This window comes from Excalfactoria chinensis, chromosome 3, assembly GCF_039878825.1.
Source record: "Excalfactoria chinensis isolate bCotChi1 chromosome 3, bCotChi1.hap2, whole genome shotgun sequence".
Taxonomy (NCBI): Eukaryota; Metazoa; Chordata; class Aves; order Galliformes; family Phasianidae; genus Excalfactoria; species Excalfactoria chinensis.
Window position 1 is genome coordinate 22,656,469 of NC_092827.1, and position 19,555 is coordinate 22,676,023.

General features: G+C 38.9%; 1 protein-coding gene across 21 annotated transcripts in view; it reads right to left on the reverse strand.

The window, feature by feature from the left end:
• The window catches only part of DST (dystonin), a 288,304-nt gene that overhangs the window by 157,136 nt on the left and 111,613 nt on the right, over positions 1-19,555 (reverse strand). For all 21 annotated transcript variants that reach the window (XM_072332861.1, XM_072332859.1, XM_072332857.1 and 18 more), the window contains 2 exons: positions 18,207-18,299; positions 129-295 (listed from right to left, as the gene is read on the reverse strand). In XM_072332861.1, coding sequence (XP_072188962.1) covers positions 129-295; positions 18,207-18,299 — 260 coding nt within the window. The remainder of the gene's footprint in view (positions 1-128; positions 296-18,206; positions 18,300-19,555) is intronic.

Here is a 19,555-nt window from a genome sequence, read left to right on the forward strand (position 1 = left end):
GACTGCCCAGGAAGAGCGAATGTCATCTCCACAGCTTCAGTGCTGTTTATAGGCAAGGTAAACGCAGAGTCTCTCCACGTAGACTACAATGTCGTAATTGATACATCTCAAGAGAACAGAGAACTTACCTGTATTTATGAATGATGGCATTAAATAATCTTCCATCACGCCAGCAGGTAGTGAAATTTTCACAACGGATTCCAGCATAACCCTCAGTTGTCTGCTGTGACCACAGGAGCAATCTCTCTTTAGCAGACATGTCCTCTGACTCTCCAGTAACATGGATATCAGATATCTAAAATACAATGAATATAAGTATTACAACAGATCTAACACTAAAAAGCATTTCAAATGTTGCAGAAAAATGGCCCTCAGTAGTAAAGGTTTTTCCTTCCTTAGCATCTGTGTATATGAATGATCATTCATGCACCAAATTATTTCATGCTCTATCTACAAAACATTGTTGTCTTCAGTATGAAACATAACATTTATAGCATCACAATTTGCTTCAGCCAATCCTCAACCTCAATTTTTGGGGACAATATAATAGTCTTACATAATGAGAAATATTTAAATATGTTTACTTTATGCTGATCATTTGAATGTTAATCAACTTTTATTTATCATACCTACTTTAAATATGCATTATATAAATATAAAATAAAATGTGCTATGGGCAGATATTCCATCCATATAATATCCATATTTATATTATACTTCCTTCATTATTTAGTTAGTTAGTTCCTCTCTTAAAACAGGTTAAATTATAACCTAGGTATTTCTGGAATTCATAGAATCATAGAATTACTCAGGTTGGAAAAGACCTTGAAGATCATCAAGTCCAACCGCAGCCTAACCAGTAGCCTATCTCTTAAAAAACAACCACAAAACAATACCACAACAACAAACCTCTGCTAAATCATATCCCTGAGTACCACATCCAAGCGGCTCTTAAACACATCCAGGGATGGCGATTCAACCACCTCCTTGGGGAGCCCATTCCAGTACCTAACCACCCTTTCTGTAAAGAAGTTCTTTCTAATATCCAACCTAAACTTGCCCTGGCGCAACTTGAGGCCATTTCCCCTCGTCCTGTCACAAGTCAGTAGTGAGAATAGACCTGCCCCACTCTCACTGTAAGAACCTTTCAGGTACTGGAAGACAGCAATAAGGTCTCCCCTCAGCCTCCTCTTCCTCAGACTAAACAGCCCCAGCTTCCTTAGTCTCTCCTCATAGGGCTGATTCTCCAAGCCCTTAACAAGCCTCGTTGCCCTTCTCTGGACCTGCTCCAGTACCTCCATGTCCTTCTTGTGCTGAGGTGCCCAAAACTGGACACAGTACTCGAGGTGAGGCCTCACCAATGCTGAGTACAGGGGCAGGATGACTTCCTTAGTCCTGCTCACCACACCATTCCTGATACAAGCCAGGATGCCATTGGCTTTCTTGGCCACCTGGGCACACTGCTGGCTCATATTCAGCCGACTGTCCATCAGCACACCAAGGTCCCTTTCCGTCTGGGAGCTTTCCAGCCACACCTCCCCAAGCCTGTAGGATTGCCTGGGGTTGTTATGACCAAAATGCAGGACCCGACACTTGGCCCTGTTGAAACTCATTCCATTAACCTTGGCCCATCGATCAAGTCTATCCAGGTCTCTCTGTAGTGCCCTTCTCCCCTCAGGCAGATCAACACTCCCTCCCAGCTTAGTGTCGTCTGCGAACTTACTGAGGGTGCACTCAATCCCCTCATCCAAATCATCAATGAAGATGTTAATTCATTGATGAAAGCATCATTTATAGTGAAAAATGATGAGAATGATTTTGGGAAAACATTTTCTATGAAGCATTTTAGGAATAATTGAAAGCTGAAAGATCATAATTGAAAATTCTATTGCAGATTTGGAGCATTTGATTTTGTATTCTATTCCGTTATCCTCTTTGCATCAGACAAAGCAGGAAAGATGGCAAACACTGAGAATTTTGCATACAAATGCTGCTTTCTAGCGGATGGTCACAATGTCTCCTGGCATTGAAACTCCTGAATTCAGACATTATCTTCTGTCTGATGCCTTCCTGGGGGAATTCAGGCAGACCAGGCTGGAAATTATGGTTTCTTTCTCTCATTAAAGCCACACAAAACACACTGCCAGGAACAAAGAGATGCAGCTTTCTTCCTAGTGCTACCCTGTTAACTCCTAACAAGAGGAGGAGGGAAGCGCTGGGAAGCAGGGGACAAAAGAAAGAGTCTATTAAGGCAATGGAACTACCAAACTTTAACCACTTTTCATACTTTTCAGGGGATGATGGGCATTTACAGCCATCTATCAAGTTTATCTATCGAGTAATTAAGTTTAAAGCAGGGAACAAATCAATTTAATTATTTTCTATCCAAGTAGACTTAAAATCACAAGTTGTGAAACCAGTTTTTCGGATACTTATCAAATGCTATAGGTAGGGGAAGGATACCTGATGGAAAACAAAACCATTGAACTGAACCATCAATAACCTCCAAACAACCAATGGCCTTCTTGCTTCCTCATGTCTACATCGAACATTTTAAACTAAAAATCATAGGGAGGAAAAAAGCCTTTTTCAGTTTAAAATACTGAAAAGAAACACTTGCAGCTGTAATTGCTTAGAAATGTCTAGGTGCACAAGTCCCACACAAAATATTTACAGAAGGAAATATAGGGTGTATGAGTTTTACACATATAAAAACAGGGAATCCGAAGTGGCAAAAGATCAACTTAAAATCTCTCCAAATTTTCTAGTAAAATCTAAGAAATCAATCTGAAACATAAAACCTTCTTTCTATTGGTTACCTTTATTCTTTGGTATTTCAAAGCAAGAAAGCAAACTAAATATTTTTTCAGTAGCTTTAGTTTCTATTCATGACAGAACAACCAGACTACAGTATAAATTAAGTCAACCATTTACTATTTATCCGGCCAATGCTTCTGAATAAGATGACATCATCTGGAAGTGCCAGATGTCCAGTTAAAAAAAAATAATTAAAAAAAAACCACTTTTTTCTCTGTAATTTTCAGAAAGTCCTCTGTGTGTAACCCTTAAGCATCACATTTGTAATACATTTTAACATAAACAATCAAAAAATATAATTTGCTAATGGCCATTCCTTAGAGCTAGGTTCAAACCTTCAGCTTCTTTCATGGTTAATTGGACTGTGCTGGCTGTGTGCATTTCAAACTGCAAAGAGTGCAAACACAGCATATTTGAGTGCATACTACATTCATCCAGCAAAATATGATTCTGGAAATAAGGGCAATTTCTGAAGGTCGTGCTTGTATCTGATGTTACACACAAACAACATTTGTAACTATGGACACAAACACAAGGAAAACAGCTCTTCTGAAATTGACCACTAACTTAGGCAGCTTTTCAGTGTAAGTTCTGGATGGCTAAAACAGGTATTTAGTTTGTCCTAAGATGAACAGGGTTTTGATTCTGAGCACCACTCCACACCCTGGCTGGTCAGCTGAAGAAAAAGAAACAGACTAGACTGGCTTCAGAAACTCAAGTAGTTTTCTGTTCAAAAAGATAGCCCCCTTAAATACAGGTTATGGAATATCAATGTTAGCCTGAGATCTGAAGCAACCTGAGCACTCCTGTTCCTTAATTAAGGTATTTCAGATTCTAAGGCTAAGATTTCAGACTTCATCATAAACACTGGATTCACATTTAAAAACATAAAAATACAAGTGAGAGAAATGGTGAGCGAAAGAGCTGTATTTTCTTATACTTTCAAATATGAGCTGTAATTTGCAGGACATCCTATTAACTTGGTACTACGTAGTTAACATACTACCCTCAGAAAATAAGATGTCAGAGAAACAGTACATCTTACCAAAAAATATCATTATGCATACTGCTAACAATGAGTTAACTTCAGTATTTAAGACATCATTTTCTTAGGGATACTAGAACTGAAAATAAGTAGGGACAATCAAATCTTTCTTTTACTGTTCAAAGTTATTCTTCAAAACAAATAGTCTGTGTGAATGTTTCATTTGGATAACTCACAGGTCTAACAAACCAACCCCACTGTTATCCTTTACTACAGCAAAGTCATTCCTTGAGCACAGAACAAACTGTTGAGTTCACACCAGCTTGAGCAGTTGTTTGCTATTCAAATTATCTCATAGAGCCTTCAAATTACAAGTTATACAAGAAAAACTGACAGAGGCTATTCTGTAGCCAGCTCTAGTATCTCAGGATCACTCTCAAATAGCACGAAATACTCTATTTTATGTTTCTTATTGGGAGAACTAGTGTTTATAGTTCTGTCTATACATTCACTCCACATAATTCAGAATACAGAATCTGTACATCAAGGACCCTCACGCTCAGAAGTTGCTGATCTCAGTAATGTCATTCTGAAACCAAAGAACAGACTAGTATACACCATAAGGAGACTTCCTCTGATTCCATCCTATGCCAAATGTTTAGAAGTCTAAACTGGACATAATCGAGTTGAATATATAATAGTAGAGAATGGGATACAGATGTACAAAATGCAGATTTACAGTGTATCAGGAATGAAATGCATTCCAATGTTTGCTAACTCAAAAAGAGAAATGTCCAAAAAACATAAAGAAATAAAAAACACATTAATTATCAACATTTTGAAATGCTTATTTTAACAGAAACATTCCTGACTATTGAACAAAAAAGAAGACAGTATTTATTTTCCATCCTAGTAGCTAAGTAGTTAGTTATGTGTTGTGTTTAAATAAGATTGTTTGACAGCATGCTGAGGGAAGTAGAGTTATACAAATGGAATTTGAACTTGCATGTGATCACAAGAACTCATCTCCCTTGACATTACAGTTGGACTTTGTGAATTTCCATTTGGCCATAAATGTAAAAAGCTCCTATTCAGCTCTTTTAAAACTCAAAGGGGCTGTGTGACCAGCTTTGGACAACACCCTGCAAAATTTCTGGAACAGCTGGAGAATTCCAAAAGAGAAAAACAAAAAAGGCAAAAAGGGGGAAAGACTGAAAAATTGTTTTTATTTAGTCTGAAGCAAGAAAAACTTAATGGAAATGTGACAACAGCCTTCAAATATGTAAAATACTGTTTTAAAACAGTAATAAATCAACTGCATTGGGAATGGGAAAAGAACTAATGAGTTTTAAATAAGCATATGGTTGAAAAAGAAACTCCTGACAAAACTTGAACATAAGCTGGAGATGTATAGGTAGTAGAAACAGGGGCAGGCCACAAGGGATCAATACAGGGACGTTGTCAGAGCATGAAAAAATGCAATGAAGAAGGCCAAGGCCCATTTGGAATTAAATCTGGCTAGAGATGCCAAGGACAAGATGGGCTTCTTCAAACACATAAATAATGGATGAGAAACTAGTTAAAAAGTTCAGCCTGCTAGTGAAGAGGGCAGGAACCCTGGTGACAGGGGATACAGAGAAAACAGAGATACTGAATGCCTTTCTTGCCTCAGTCTTCACCACCAAGACCAGTCCTCAGGAGTCCCTGACCTAGGGGATCCAGCAGAAAGTCTGGAGAAAGGAGATATTTTCCTTGGCTGGGGGGGACTGTGTTAGGAATCAACCACACAAACCTGACATTCACAAGCCTGTGATGGGCCCTGATAGGATGCACTTATGAGTGCTGAGGGAGCTGGCAGACATCATAGCTAGGCCATTCTCAATCATCTTTGAAAGGTCGTAGCAATCAGAAGAGGTGCCTGAGGACTGGAAGAAAGCAGAAGTCACCCCAATCTTCAAAAAGATCAAAAAAGAGGACTCAGGGAACTAAAGACCAGTCAGCCTCATCTCCAGCCCTTGGAAAGGTGATGAAATGGACCACTTCCCCTTGTCCTATCACTATCCACAACTGCATACAAGGGTGGATAGTGATAGGATAAGGGGGAATGTTTTTAAACAAAGACGGGAGGTTTAGGTTAGAGATTAGGAGGAAGTTTTTCACACAGAGAGTGGTGATGCACTGGAACAGGTTGCCCAAGGAGGTTGTGGATACCCCATCCATGGAGGCATTCAAGGCCAGGCTGGATGTGGCTCTGGACAGCCTGGTCTGGCGGTTGGCGACCCTGCACATAGCAGGGGGGTTGAAACTAGGTCATCATTGTGGTCCCTTTCAACCCAGGCCACTCTGTGATTGGCTCCTTCTGGAGGCCATGTCTAAAAACATGGAAGATAAGAAAGGGATCAGTAGTCAGCATGGATACAACCAACTGTATCCTCATCCAAAGTGTATGCTTAACCAACCTGATTGCCTTCGATGATGGAACAACTTGGCTGGATAGATGAGGGAAGAGCAATGAATGTTGTCTACCTAATCTTCAGCAAGGCTTTTGACACTATCTCCCACAATATCCTCATAGCTCAGGTAGCATGGACTGGAAAAGTGGATGGTGAGGCAGATTAAGAACTGTGTGAATAGCAGGTCTCAGTGTGATAAGTGGCATAGACAACTCAGAGGACTGTCGTTAGCATGGTCTCCCAGGGTCAGTACTGGATCCAGTATTGTTTAACTTACTCATCATTATTGGGATGAAGGGACAAAGTACCCACTCAGCAAGTTTGTTTTTGACTGGGAGTAAAATGAAATTTGACAAAGGCAAGTGCAGTGTCCTGCATCTGAGGAGGAATAACCCCACGCACCAGGACAGGCTGGAGGCTGACCTGCTGAAGAAGAGCTCTGCAGAGCAGGACCTGGGTGTCCTCATGGACAACAGGTTGGACATGAGCCAGCAGTGTGCCCTTGAGGTCAGGAAGGCCAGTGGCATCCTGGGGTGCATTAGAAGGAGTGTGGCCAGTAGATGTCAGTGATTGTCCCCCTCTACTCAGCCTGCTGAGGCCTCATCTGGACTGCTGGGTCAAGTTACAGTTATATTATATTATACATTTTCTTCAATTACCAGCATTTAAAAAGCAACCTGTTTCAGAACACCACCACCCTCTGTGTGAAAAACTTCCTACAAGATACAAGAACTACAAGATACATTCATCTGTGTCTGCTATCTTACGATCTTGTGTTATTTATTCATGTAGCACAGCTAGGGGAGGAAGAGTTGCAAGTTGTCTTTCAGGAATGTGATCTGCAGACCAAGTCATGAGTTCTGCAACCCATATCTTGTTATCTTAAAACTATTTGAAATTATATCTGAAATAATAAACAGATGACTTCTTAGCAAGAAGTATTTTGCTGAATGAGCTAGTTATACAAATAACTTTTTTTACTTAAAAGCAAAGCATGTTGCTTCTAACATGATTCAAATATACATTTGGTTTCGGTGTTTGAGTTTTGTTAGTTTCTTTTTGCAGGTTATTATTAATACTGCAGATAAATTTACTGTATTATTACATTATGTAGATGGTAAAAAGTCATCTGAGGAGCTTATGGCCAGAGCAACAGTTGAAGTGTGTAAGTAGATGAATAGTTCTGTTTCTGTATTAGTTTAGCCATATTTTTTCTGGAATACATTCACATCCATAAACCACAAGTGAAACTACCAGAGATTAAACTTCAATAATGATAATAATGGTTGATATTGTGGTATAGAAAAGTCATTGGTTTCTACATAAGTTGGCAACCATTGCAAACTAGTGGGAAAACCAGCTACTAGCTACCCTTTGATGATACTGATTGAAAACTACTTATTTCAACACAATGGCAGTATCCTCTGTAAAGAAGCCAAATCTAGAGACTTGACTTTCTGCTTTACCTGCAAAACATCACTGAGAATAGTGCAACTATAGGAAGCCTGTTTCAGTCTTGAGTCATAACTTCTTGACCTTAGTGCTGCTATCTGCTCGAAGACAGCCTTAAGCCAGAACAGTATCAGAATATACCTTGTTCATGGAAGTCAAACTCCAGAACTAAGAAAAAGGGCTGTAGAAATGAGGCCAAGGCAAACTTGTTCTCAGTGAGTAGTTAAGAATGAAAATAGTATTCCAATTATTTGAGTTTTGCAAATGGGAAAACGGAGTTGGTGTAATAAAACATATGTGAACACAAAATCATTGTGTCACATGCATAAGAAGGAAAGAAATATTAATGTGTCACAGAAAGAGACTCAAAGGACACATTCATTATCCAGTAGTGGCTGCCATGCTATTTCAGAGGATAAAATGTTTTACTGCTGTTCCAGTGCATATTAGCTGACTATATACATCACTATTCTCTGGTGTATGTCTCTTGGTATATAAAAAGCCAACAACCTTCAGCCTCATCCTCAGCACTGTGTGAGCTGAAAATACATTACAGATTGAATAAGCTGACGTGGATGCTACTGATCTCTGTAATTATTGAAAAGAAAATGGTAAAAATTGATGTTCGTAACTGCAAATCTTGTATACCAGTTCAGCCTGGAATCAGAAACCTTGTGGATTTGTTTTAATAACAGCATTATTGTTTTATACTGAAATAAAAAATATTCAAAAGAAAAATGGTTATGACTTTGTAAACTAAGCTGAAGCCTGAAATCTTGTTTCCCTCCTTGATTTGTTTACAGGTCAAAGATAGGTGATGTTAAGATCATTTATCCTCAAAATCTTGAGTGAAAAAAGGGAACTAATCTGAAAACCAGACATTTCAGCAACTCATGTGTTTAGCCTGATCTGATATTAGTTTTTGTGTTCAAATAATTGGGCAGTGTTTTATCACCATCACCACCTCAACTTTAATGTAGGTGCTCAACAGGAACCTCTTTTTTTCCCCTTTCCCCTGTGGTAAGGAGGGTATCTACCTGGTTGGAGTAACATTTGTGGCAATACGTATAGTTTTGTTATTCTGATCATACTGGAAAAAGTGGTCGTGCTTGACTGAACGGACAAGGTCTCGCTCTTCTACTCAGTAATGACTTTTTGTTCAAATCAAATAACATCCCTAAGCTGTTCCTGAATTCCAGTTAAGATTAAGAGGGCAAAGATCTCCACACGTATTAGGAGACTATTTGTACAATGATGTACTCTGTATTGTAATTGAGTGCATTATCTGCACTTAAAATCTAAGCTTAGAAATAGTATAGTTTGTATCATGTTTCAAAAATAAATAAGCAATGCAGCTGTAGTTAGCTTACTGCTGGAAGGAGTACCTTTGTCATATGCCCATTCTCTCTGAGCACTCAGAGCTCAGATATCCCTGTACAGCAAGGGAAACTAGTTTCGTGCTGTGCCCTTCTACTGGCATTTGACCCACACTGACAGATTTCAGTTATACTAAAGATGAGTTGGGTGGGTTCAGTAATATGGATTGAACTGGTAAGCATGAATACTAACAACAACCTGTCTTCCTTCAGATACCTTGCAATTAACCTTGCACCTTGGTTTTACTGTAAGGCAAAAACAATCCTATCCTCAGAGGAAAACAGATTTTCTGTAATTAATAATAGAACATCGTTTTGGAAGAAAGATCTTTTAAAAGTGCAGAGGTAACATGATTTAAGTCCACTTTCTCAATGTCAAGCTCCTTATTTATTTCTATCATTCCTCAGTTGCTACTGGCCATTTTTTGAAAGAAATAGAAATATTCCCTTCTGTCTGATACAAGACTGAAAAGGAATTACAAGATGACAGATATTAAATGCGAAGAAAAACCAACTCTCTAAAATTCACTCTAATTCCTAAAATTTTAACATAGGAATCTTATTACAAAATTAAGAGAGAAATCAAACTACAGGTAGCAAAACAGCACACAGATAGATCAATACTCCCAAAGTACAAAGGTATATTTATGAGAAAGATTAGGTAATACATCCTGTCCTATGACTGACTACAGAAGCATCACAGTGTATGTTAACAATTTGCATACAGCATAGTGAGGGTATTTTTGTAACACAGAAAAAATACCTATTTATTTTGAGATAACTTGCAAACTGTCTGTACCAAAATACTTACCTTGCTCCTGTTAGGTGGAATGCTATAGATCGCTTTTTCTTTTGGCAAATGGGAAAACACATCATCAGAGGAATAAAATCTCTTTTGTTCAAGAAGTGGAAAACTTTTTCTCTTAGAAAGCAACTGATGCAACTTTTCAGATTTATTGCTTTCCAGAGTGTCTTCAACAACTCTGCCATAAGTTTTGTTTAACCCAGTTTCTTTGTGCTGTTTGCCTAAAAGGTGGATAGCAGAATCCAAGCTAACAGCTTTTTCATAACAAAGACCACTTGCTCTCTTCTGAAATGCTAATTCTCTTGTGTTGAATTCATCTGAATATTTCCTCTTCCAAGTACAGCTTTTCTCTGAACTCCTCTTGTCCCGTTCATTTAACCATGCCTCTGTTTCAGCAGACTCAGTGAGCCTTTGCTTATCACCAGGAAAACTGTCCTGACAGCGAGAATCACTGCTGGTTTCACTCAGTAAAACTTCTACTTTAACAAGATCAGCTGCAAGCTCTGTACTCGTGGGCAAAGTATTACCATCCACCGTTACGCTCTGTGGGAAGGAGCAAGCCAATTCCATACCCTTCGGGATATCTTCAGTGTTTTCTGAAATTCCCACTTCATATTGGCTTTTTTCTTCATTTTCTTTAGCTGGTAAAGAATCTGGTTTCTCGTCAGCTGATTTCTTTCTTGATTTTCTTCTGAAATATTTCCTTCCAGGGGAATGTTTAGCTGGACTTAAGGGAGCTTTGGCAGGATCTAAACACTGTTCTTCCTTTTCAGCCCTTACGCATCCACAGACATTACCCATTTGGCTTTCAGAAACTCACAGTCACACTGCCTCATTCATTCCGGAATATTTACATACACTTAAATCCTCCTCAGAAAGTTAAGAACTGCAGTTTGCACCGTAATTCCTTCCAGACTTCCCTTCCATCCTCCTCAGTACGTAGCCATTTTGCTTATGAGAAATGCACACGCAATAAATGTTGTGGCAGGGTGCCCAGGCAGGGCCTGTGTCTGATTAGACACTGTGGCTTATTTCTGGCCACCAATCCTCTTAAATAAACATCACCGCAGCAGCACTAGGCTGGAAGGCTGATGGCCTTTCACAGAGATGACATAGCACTTATGAGCAATAGAAAAATCTTGCATACATTTTAACTTCCTGTTTCCTTCGGTAACTCAAGCAAGATAAAGTAGAAAAATATGCAGTAACCTTTGAAACTATTAGCTCCACTCCAAATCCGAAAGCAAGCACTACAGCAAATAGCTGAAGTGATTTAGTTAGCAAATTACTTTTTCACTGCCTACGCTTTTAGCATGTATCCAGTGATCCACAGAAAGGAAGATTAAAATGAGTGATTAGAGACTGCTTTGGCTGTGTGTTGGGGTAAAACTCTTGTTTGTATGCAGAATCTTCATAGCAGCTTATGTGATTTTTACTGGTTTGTCAGCTATAAATAACCTGCTGCTCCACAACTATCATACAAGTTCAGAACAGTGGTGCTGTGTACTCAGGGCTGGAACACTGCAGCAGATTTAAAACTTCTGGCAGAGAAAGGTGAGGCTAAAAGAGACAGTCTGTCTAGAAGACTGTCTGCAAAAAGAAAAGTTTTGATGCCTCTGCTATATTCAAATTAAATTCTTCTGATGTTTTTAATATCAAGCTTTTTTCTTCTCCCATACTGCTTTTCTGTAAATAGCTTCTGCTTCTTTTGTTTTTTTGTTACCGATATGTAAAATCTGCTAAAAGCAACTGCAGGGTTAGATGTGTATGTTTTCTCACAAAGAGCTGCCAAGTAACTTGCTAAGCATCATCGGGCATTGTCACTGTGCTTTCCTACTTTATTTTAGAAGGATCTGCAGTAAAGAAACCCGGGGATGTTATAACCCAGGGACAAGTTTCACCAAAACATGTTGCAACTTTCTTACCGATGGGATCCAGAATGAAGGTTTAAAAAGCGCTGCCTGCGTGCAAATAATTTCTAAGAAGAGTATACTGTAATACTAATGGACTAGAAAGCTGTTACAGAATAAGGCTTACAGGATAATCTGCTAGAGTGGAAGCTACATATTGACAAAGTAGATGTTCTGGCTGCATTCTCTTTCACGGCCTTGATCTGTATTTGCACTTGTGATTTACTTAACATAAAGGTGTGGCTGTGACATTTGCTCCCTTTATTCACAGTAAAAGCTGTACTCTGGTCACCTTGGAAAACTGCCTTCCTGCCACAGCCCAGATTTCAGACCCCATGGGACTGAGTTTAGCCCTGACTTAGTCCTCCCTCATCAAAACATCAGAAAAATCAAATATAATTCTTGTGAAGGGAGACATTATGTTTGCACAAACAAATGGCTTTTATGCTTGAAAATATATCTACCTCTCTTTCCCCTCTATCATGACAAGATTCAAGACTTTGCTCTGCAGAAGACCAAGTGACTTCATTTCACAGAAGTAATATTTCTTGTATAATAATAATAAATGCATTGTAAAAATTTAACAGCATATCAGATGTATCTGAAAGTGCAACAAAAAACAGTGGCAGCAAAAACACAAAAATCAGTTTGCAAACACTGGTTATAGGCTCACTGCTTCCAACAATCTTGGCTTACTGCTGTGTATTCTAGGCCATTATAGATGAAAGCAGCTGGTCTGTCTGCAGTAGAATTAGCTAGGAATAAATGCATTCTATTCCAAATACATCTGTAAGATTGTAGTTCTATTTGCACATCTCCCAGGAAAAGGAAATAAATGTATTTTTTATACAATTTAACAACGCTTACCAGTTGTTCCTGAGTGAGAAGACTATCACCTTTCTTAACAATTCTATTATTCCTTGCATTCTGTGAACTTAAAAGTAACTTTATGATCCCTCATTTACATCCCTGAACCAAAGAAAAGATCAAGTACAAAAAGAAGTGACAAACTGCATTTAAGTCAGGCTTCATTTTTGATTATGGTTTTAATTTATGAAAAGTCATATTTGTTCAGAGAATAGGATGAGCAGAAGTGCGTATAAATAAAGACAAAATAACTACTTGTAGTTACAGACAGTCTATGAAGTCATAACTTTGGTCTTAGCGATAAAGAGACAAGGTTGTTAAGCTGAAGACTTGGAAAAGAGAACCTGAAATTTCTTCTTAAACCTGTCTGCTACAGCAGAAACACAACATCCAAGTGTAGTAGGATGCTGACTGTGCCAGGGCCTTTGTCCCACACATCTGACTGTCCAAATGGACGCTCAGCCTTGGATGAAGTTAAAGGTTCACATGAGCAAAGGTGTTAAAAATATTGTCATGGTTTGCTGAGACATTGGGGTTTTTTTTGTTGTTGTTGTTGTTGTTGCTTTACAGTCTTGCTTTTATTAAAGAAACACCCAAAGACCTCCACACATACTCACCAATGCCAGAAGTCTTAAAGGGAGATTACTAAGACTTTTTCTGGCACATAAACCTTTAAGAAGTATAACATGAATAAAGGATTAGACCAACACTTGTCTGCAATTTGATCTGTCTTAGAGGCTGCTTAATCACAAACAAGAAGTAAACATTAAGACATGGCAAACAAAAGATTAACATCAAGACATGAAACAGCTCGTGAAGATTTATATGTTTTGCTTGCATTCAAACAACAGATTTCCGTAACTAATCAGATGTGGGACAGCGAAAAGTTTTTAACACTGAACAAATCTATCACATTAAAGAGGCAAAGCTGTTGAAAATGTCCATTTCATAGTATGCAAAAACACTGCTACTTTACACTCTACCATTCAATATAGCTAGCAAAAATTGTACAGGAAAATTTATTCTGCTTTGCCAATCAAACAGATCCTCGTGTCTTTCATCCTGGAGAAACATCATGGAAAGTCTACTAGGAATACACTTCTGCTAGTTTCAGATCTATCTCTTTTTTTTTTCTTTTCTTTTCTTTTCTTTTCTTTTCTTTTCTTTTTTTTTTTTTTTTTTTATTCCTTAAATGTAACACAATAAAAGCAATGGAGCATTTAACATAAATGGTGCGTGTCAAAACAACATACCAGGCAACCAAAAGCACTGCATTGCACAGTCCAAAGGTCATATGTAGAATGACAGAAATGCAAACATAAACCATAAACCAAAAAGAAAGTGAAAATTTAAACAGCAGAAGATGGAGAACAAAACAAGGAGTAAAGGCCTCCCAGCATAAGCAAAGGTTATGTTCAGATCTGTTTGAGCTGTGTAACCCAACACTGTTAAAAATGTGAAAGCTGTTCAGCTTCCAGGTACCACTGCGACACCAAAAGTCAAACCCTGAACAGCAGATCTGTCAGGAGAGAGGTTTTATATCCAGTGAGACAACTCTTAGCAAAGTGAGGAGAGAGGAATTTATTCGTTGGTGGTAGTGTTATGGGATTAAACAGAACCGACTGGATGAGCTAACTACTAACTCTTATCCTGCTACAGATAGCCCACAAATCCTTAGGTATAAAGTCTAAATATGATTCTGCAATGAATTTTAATGCCTCTCATCTTTGTTAACTCAGATGAATCCCAGAAATTCCCAGAACTCTATGCTCATTTTCTTAGCTGAGATTTAGCAATTTTCTTAAAATGCCAAAGAGGTCTGGAAGAGAAAGTTGGGAGATCAGCTCACAAATAAAACATGGGAAAAATGGATTACATCAAATACTGAATGATAAGTTTGCCACTGGGAATCACAATTCCAGAGCGGAATCCAGTTTATTCTCTGACAAATGACAGTCAGAGATTAGACACTTGGCTATATGGCTTCATCTTTAAGCCTTTGAGAAGATCAGACCTGAAATTGGTCTGGCTACTTTCAAGTGAAAGCAGATTAAACTTCAATCCTTGGGATCCAAGACCCACATGTAGGACAAGACCCAGAGGCCAGCTCCAGCTCTACACCAGGTTGCTCACAGCCCCATCCAGCCTGGCCTTGAAAGCCTCCAGGGAGGGGGCATCCACAACCTCTCTGGGCAACCTGTTCCAGTACATCACCACCCTCACAGTAAAGAATTTCTCCCTAATATCTCATCCAAATCTAAGCTCTTCCAGTTCAAAGCCATTTCCCTTGTCCTGTTGCCACATGCCCTTGTAAAAAGTCCCTTCCCAGCTCTCCTGTTGGCTCCCCTCAGGTACTGGAAAGGCCACTGTGAGGTTCCCCTGGAGTCATTTCTTTTCCAGGCTTACCAGTCCCAGCTCACTCAGCCTGTCCCCATAGAGGAGAGGCATTCTACCTCTTGGATCATTTCTGTGGCCCTCCTCTGGGTGTGCTCCACATCTCTCCTCTACTGAGGACTCTACATCAGGATGCAGTACTCCAGGTAAAGTCCCACCAGCACAGAGAAGAGCGACAGGATCACCTCCCTTGACCTGCTGTGTTTCTTTTGATGCAGTCCATGATATGGTTGGCTTTCTAGGCTGCAAAGGTAGCCCAGATGATACGATGCATCATTTCATATCACAGTAAGAGTCTATGACAGGCAATTGAATTGTTCTGTAAGTGCAGAACCTAGGATAAACCATCATCTCTACCATGCTCCACCCACTGTACTAACCAACCTCCAGGTCTCAAATATGCTTCTAAACATTTTTACTGTCATTTTAAATGCAGTTTATGCTGTCCAATCTCAGACTATTCCCAAATGAGAGTGGGTTTTTTATAAAACCTATGCCATGTTTTTAATACTTGTGTGGGCGTCTCATAAATCTAGAACATGAACAGATGTTTATGTTTAGTCAGATGGAGGGAGCCTTTAGAAGCTGGCTAGTTGAGTGACTCCAGGCTTACATCAACTTTATAGACTAAACCAGATTATCAGATTATAGCAAGAATTCAGACACAATTCATATGGACATACACCTGGATTTAGGTGTCTTAACTTCAAACTGAATATCACCACAACTTTCCCAACTTCTATATAGAATTACCCCATACACAAGCACTTACTGCCATGACACTTCATCCCTATTAGGCTTTTCAAGTCAGATATTTTCCTCATTCAAAATCTAATGTGAAGATTAGAAAATATGAGGTCTAACTAAAGACACTCTAAGGAATTTCCTTATGTATTCTGAACCTGCATTCATCATAGCAGGCATCAATGACAACAAAGTACCAAATTCTTCAAAAGAAGTGCTGTGCAGGCAAATGCCAAGGTGGTACAGATTAGCACAAAGTATTTATAATGGCATGAATCCCTTCTGCATACAGTGTGGATTCTGCAGCCATTAATATTGAAAAGATAGAAAATACTTCACTAAAATTCCTTCTATTCATATGTATTAGAGAGGTTTAATATTCAGTCTAAGTATTTCTATTCATTCTTAAAAACATCTTAACAGATTTTTTTTTAACAAATTATTTTGAAAAAAAAAAAAAAATGAAAGCTGACAGATTTACAAGATCTGAATTACACCGGTAAAGATTTACATGGCAGTTACTGGAGTTCAGGATGAAGTGAAGTAAGTGTTTCAGCTACAATTTAAATGTTCCCTATGTACTTCATTGACATGGAGCTGGCTACCTTACAGTGGAAAATCCTTGTAACGCCAGCTCACCTAAATGAGTCATTTTATGTTTTTCTTTCTCTTTTTTTTTTTTTAAACAGGTAGAAATTACATTAATGTCAGCTTTCCTTACATTTTACAATCACTCAAAATTGTACCAGATGTCCTGTGCTCTGGATAGGAAGAAAAAACTAAAAAATTCATCTTGCAAGTCTATCCATATGTTTCATAAATATAAAACATATATTGATTACAAGTTTAATTGCTGCTATCTGCTTCTATCAAAGTAACGAGCTTTATTGCTTAAAACACAGCAATATTCATTGTCTGTTCTGTGAGTCATCCTCAAATACACAGCGTTCTTTCTTTCTTTGACTGTGTGGAAACAGTCAAAGAGTGTGGAAAAGTGTGTGGAAAAGATTGGGATGACTGGGAAGGATGCTGCGAGAGATTCAGGGTCTCAATAATGGCAAGCAGTTTGTGGGTTCTCCTTTACCAGGAGCACTGGCTGTGGCTGGGTTGCCCGCTCTAGTTAGACCGTAGCAATGTTGGCTGTATTTGGGTCTTTTGTTCCCTTTTTCGAAAGGGAGGAAGGGAGGAAGGGAGGAAGGGAGGAAGGGAGGAAGGCAGGAAGGCAGGAAGGCAGGAAGGCAGGAAGGCAGGAAGGCAGGAAGGCAGGAAGGCAGGAAGGAAGGCAGGAAGGAAGGCAGGAAGGAAGGCAGGAAGGAAGGCAGGAAGGAAGGCAGGAAGGAAGGCAGGAAGGAAGGCAGGAAGGCAGGAAGGCAGGAAGGCAGGAAGGCAGGAAGGCAGGAAGGCAGGCAGGAAGGAAGGCAGGAAGGCAGGAAGGCAGGAAGGCAGGAAGGCAGGAAGGCAGGAAGGCAGGAAGGCAGGAAGGCAGGAAGGCAGGAAGGCAGGAAGGCAGGAAGGCAGGAAGGCAGGAAGGAAGGAAGGAAGGAAGGAAGGAAGGAAGGAAGGAAGGAAGGAAGGAAGGAAGGAAGGAAGGAAGGAAGGAAGGAAGGAAGGAAGGAAGGAAAAATAAAAAGTTGGCATTTTTTCCAATTATAAATCCATCAGAGGATACACTTAAGTGAACTGTGGTTTTTTGTATAATCTTCTAATTTTCCAGTCATTTCAAATGCCTGCACAACACCAATTCTGTGGCTAACAATGCCGCGGTCAGTAAATGGGAATTATCTGTCATCTGAATTACATCATCTGCAGCCACAATCATTGTGAAGGCCTCATTTTGAGGAGCAATTTAACACCACACGCTGTAAGGCTGCATTATACTGTACACAATCATTGTACAGTGCACAACAATCAGAGTGCCACCTAGTGTGACCCCACATTACCATCATGTTTATTGTACTACAAAACAAATGCTGAAGTGTTACCAACTGCTCAAAACTGCTTAAAGTAGTGCTTGCTACAATGCTCTCATCAGCAGAGAAATTCAGTTTTAGAACAAAGCAAGACTTAACTCTTTAAAATTTATTTTAATGTTCAATAAAATAAGTATTTAGAATAAATCAAGGCCTCCTTATCCAGGTGCTAAGGAACACAACCATTGCCTTTAATAACATTCAAAAAACAAGCAATTTTCTAGCACTTTACAGACAAGAAATTAGATGGTAAAGTACACCTTCAGATTTATTTTGCATAACCAGAAAAGAGTTACTTAAACCTTCAAATACACATTAGACACATAATGCAGACTTTTGTACAGGGTGTCTTGAGATCCAAAGCTGACCCATTCATCACAGACGTGTGTAGGAATCTGAATGAAAACAAATTGCCAAGTAAAATTAGGCTTACCTGAAAGTGCAAAATTATGGTCCATATCAACCCCAAAGTCAACTTGGGATTCCCATCTGTTATGTCATCATTCCTAATGTTAACCAGTTTCACCTGCCACGTGGGAAGAAAACACACATAGAATTGAAATAAATATGCCAAAAAATACACAGTGCACTACAGAAGCGTGGCTATAAATGAAGCATTACTCACTTCCTGATCCTAATACATTACTTTCTCCAAAGCTGGAAGGAATAAAATCCTAGCTGCCTGTGGTCTGCCAGGAATCGCCCTCTCCCACCCACACCAACTTGAGGAGATTCCTCAGCTGTCACTACAACAACAAATCTGCTCCCCATGCCAAATACCCTTCATCTCAGCCTGTGTAAAAGGAGGAAAGTGTGATGGATGGGGTGGAGTATAAGAAGAGCGCACTGATCTGTAACTACAGTGTATCAGACTCAGGGCAATGCTAAAATACAGGAAGCTATCACTGGCTTTCTCCACACTCTTCTGTATCAAAGATAAAGCGACAGGAGAATTAGCCTGTTAAAATACAATAAGCTGGCTTGGTAAAACCAAGAATTTGCTATCAAATTCAAAGAAATGACATAATAACAACAAAGATCATTATCGCTTCTATTGTTTTACTCATTCAGAAAGCTGTGAACGTGAAAAAGTAGGGTTAAAAAAGTCTGGTATTTTTCCCACTCCAATACATTCACATTTAGAGTACATATAGAAATTACACTTGGTTATAATTTATGTTTCCATTCTTCTTTTTTTTGTTTGTTTGTTTTTTTTCTGTCTTATCTGTCCAATCAGACTAGCAATTAATAATTACTCAGATAAAATATATTTTATGCTCATGCTAGTAAAGTTACATGCATATGCTTTTATACATATACCCTGTTGTCAACCCGAAACATGCACAGGCATTCTCTTCTTGCTCTGCAGACATCATCTTAACTATTAGGAAGAAAACAAAGCAAAACGACACAAAAAAATTCCACTACTCTCTCTGGAAGAAAAAAAGAATACTAATAGTGTATTTTTCTGTTCAGAAAAGAAATGGAAGACAATCGAATGTTTTTATTTCACTGCATTATGAAAGCTGTTTAAGATGTTTGTGTCCGGCAAAGCTTGATATGATAGTCTAATTTGCTTTCTTTTTTTGTTTGTTTTTTTTCCCCTCTGTTGATATATGCACCCAGGTCAGGCTCTTGTATATAGGATCTCTCTACCTTAACTAACATTAAAGCACTGCAACTGAAAGTTATAGAGCCATCTTGAGCAAGTTACCTCCTAAACAGAAAGAAATAACAAGAGTACCATGCCTCCTTAACTCTACCTTTCCTTCCCAAGTTGAA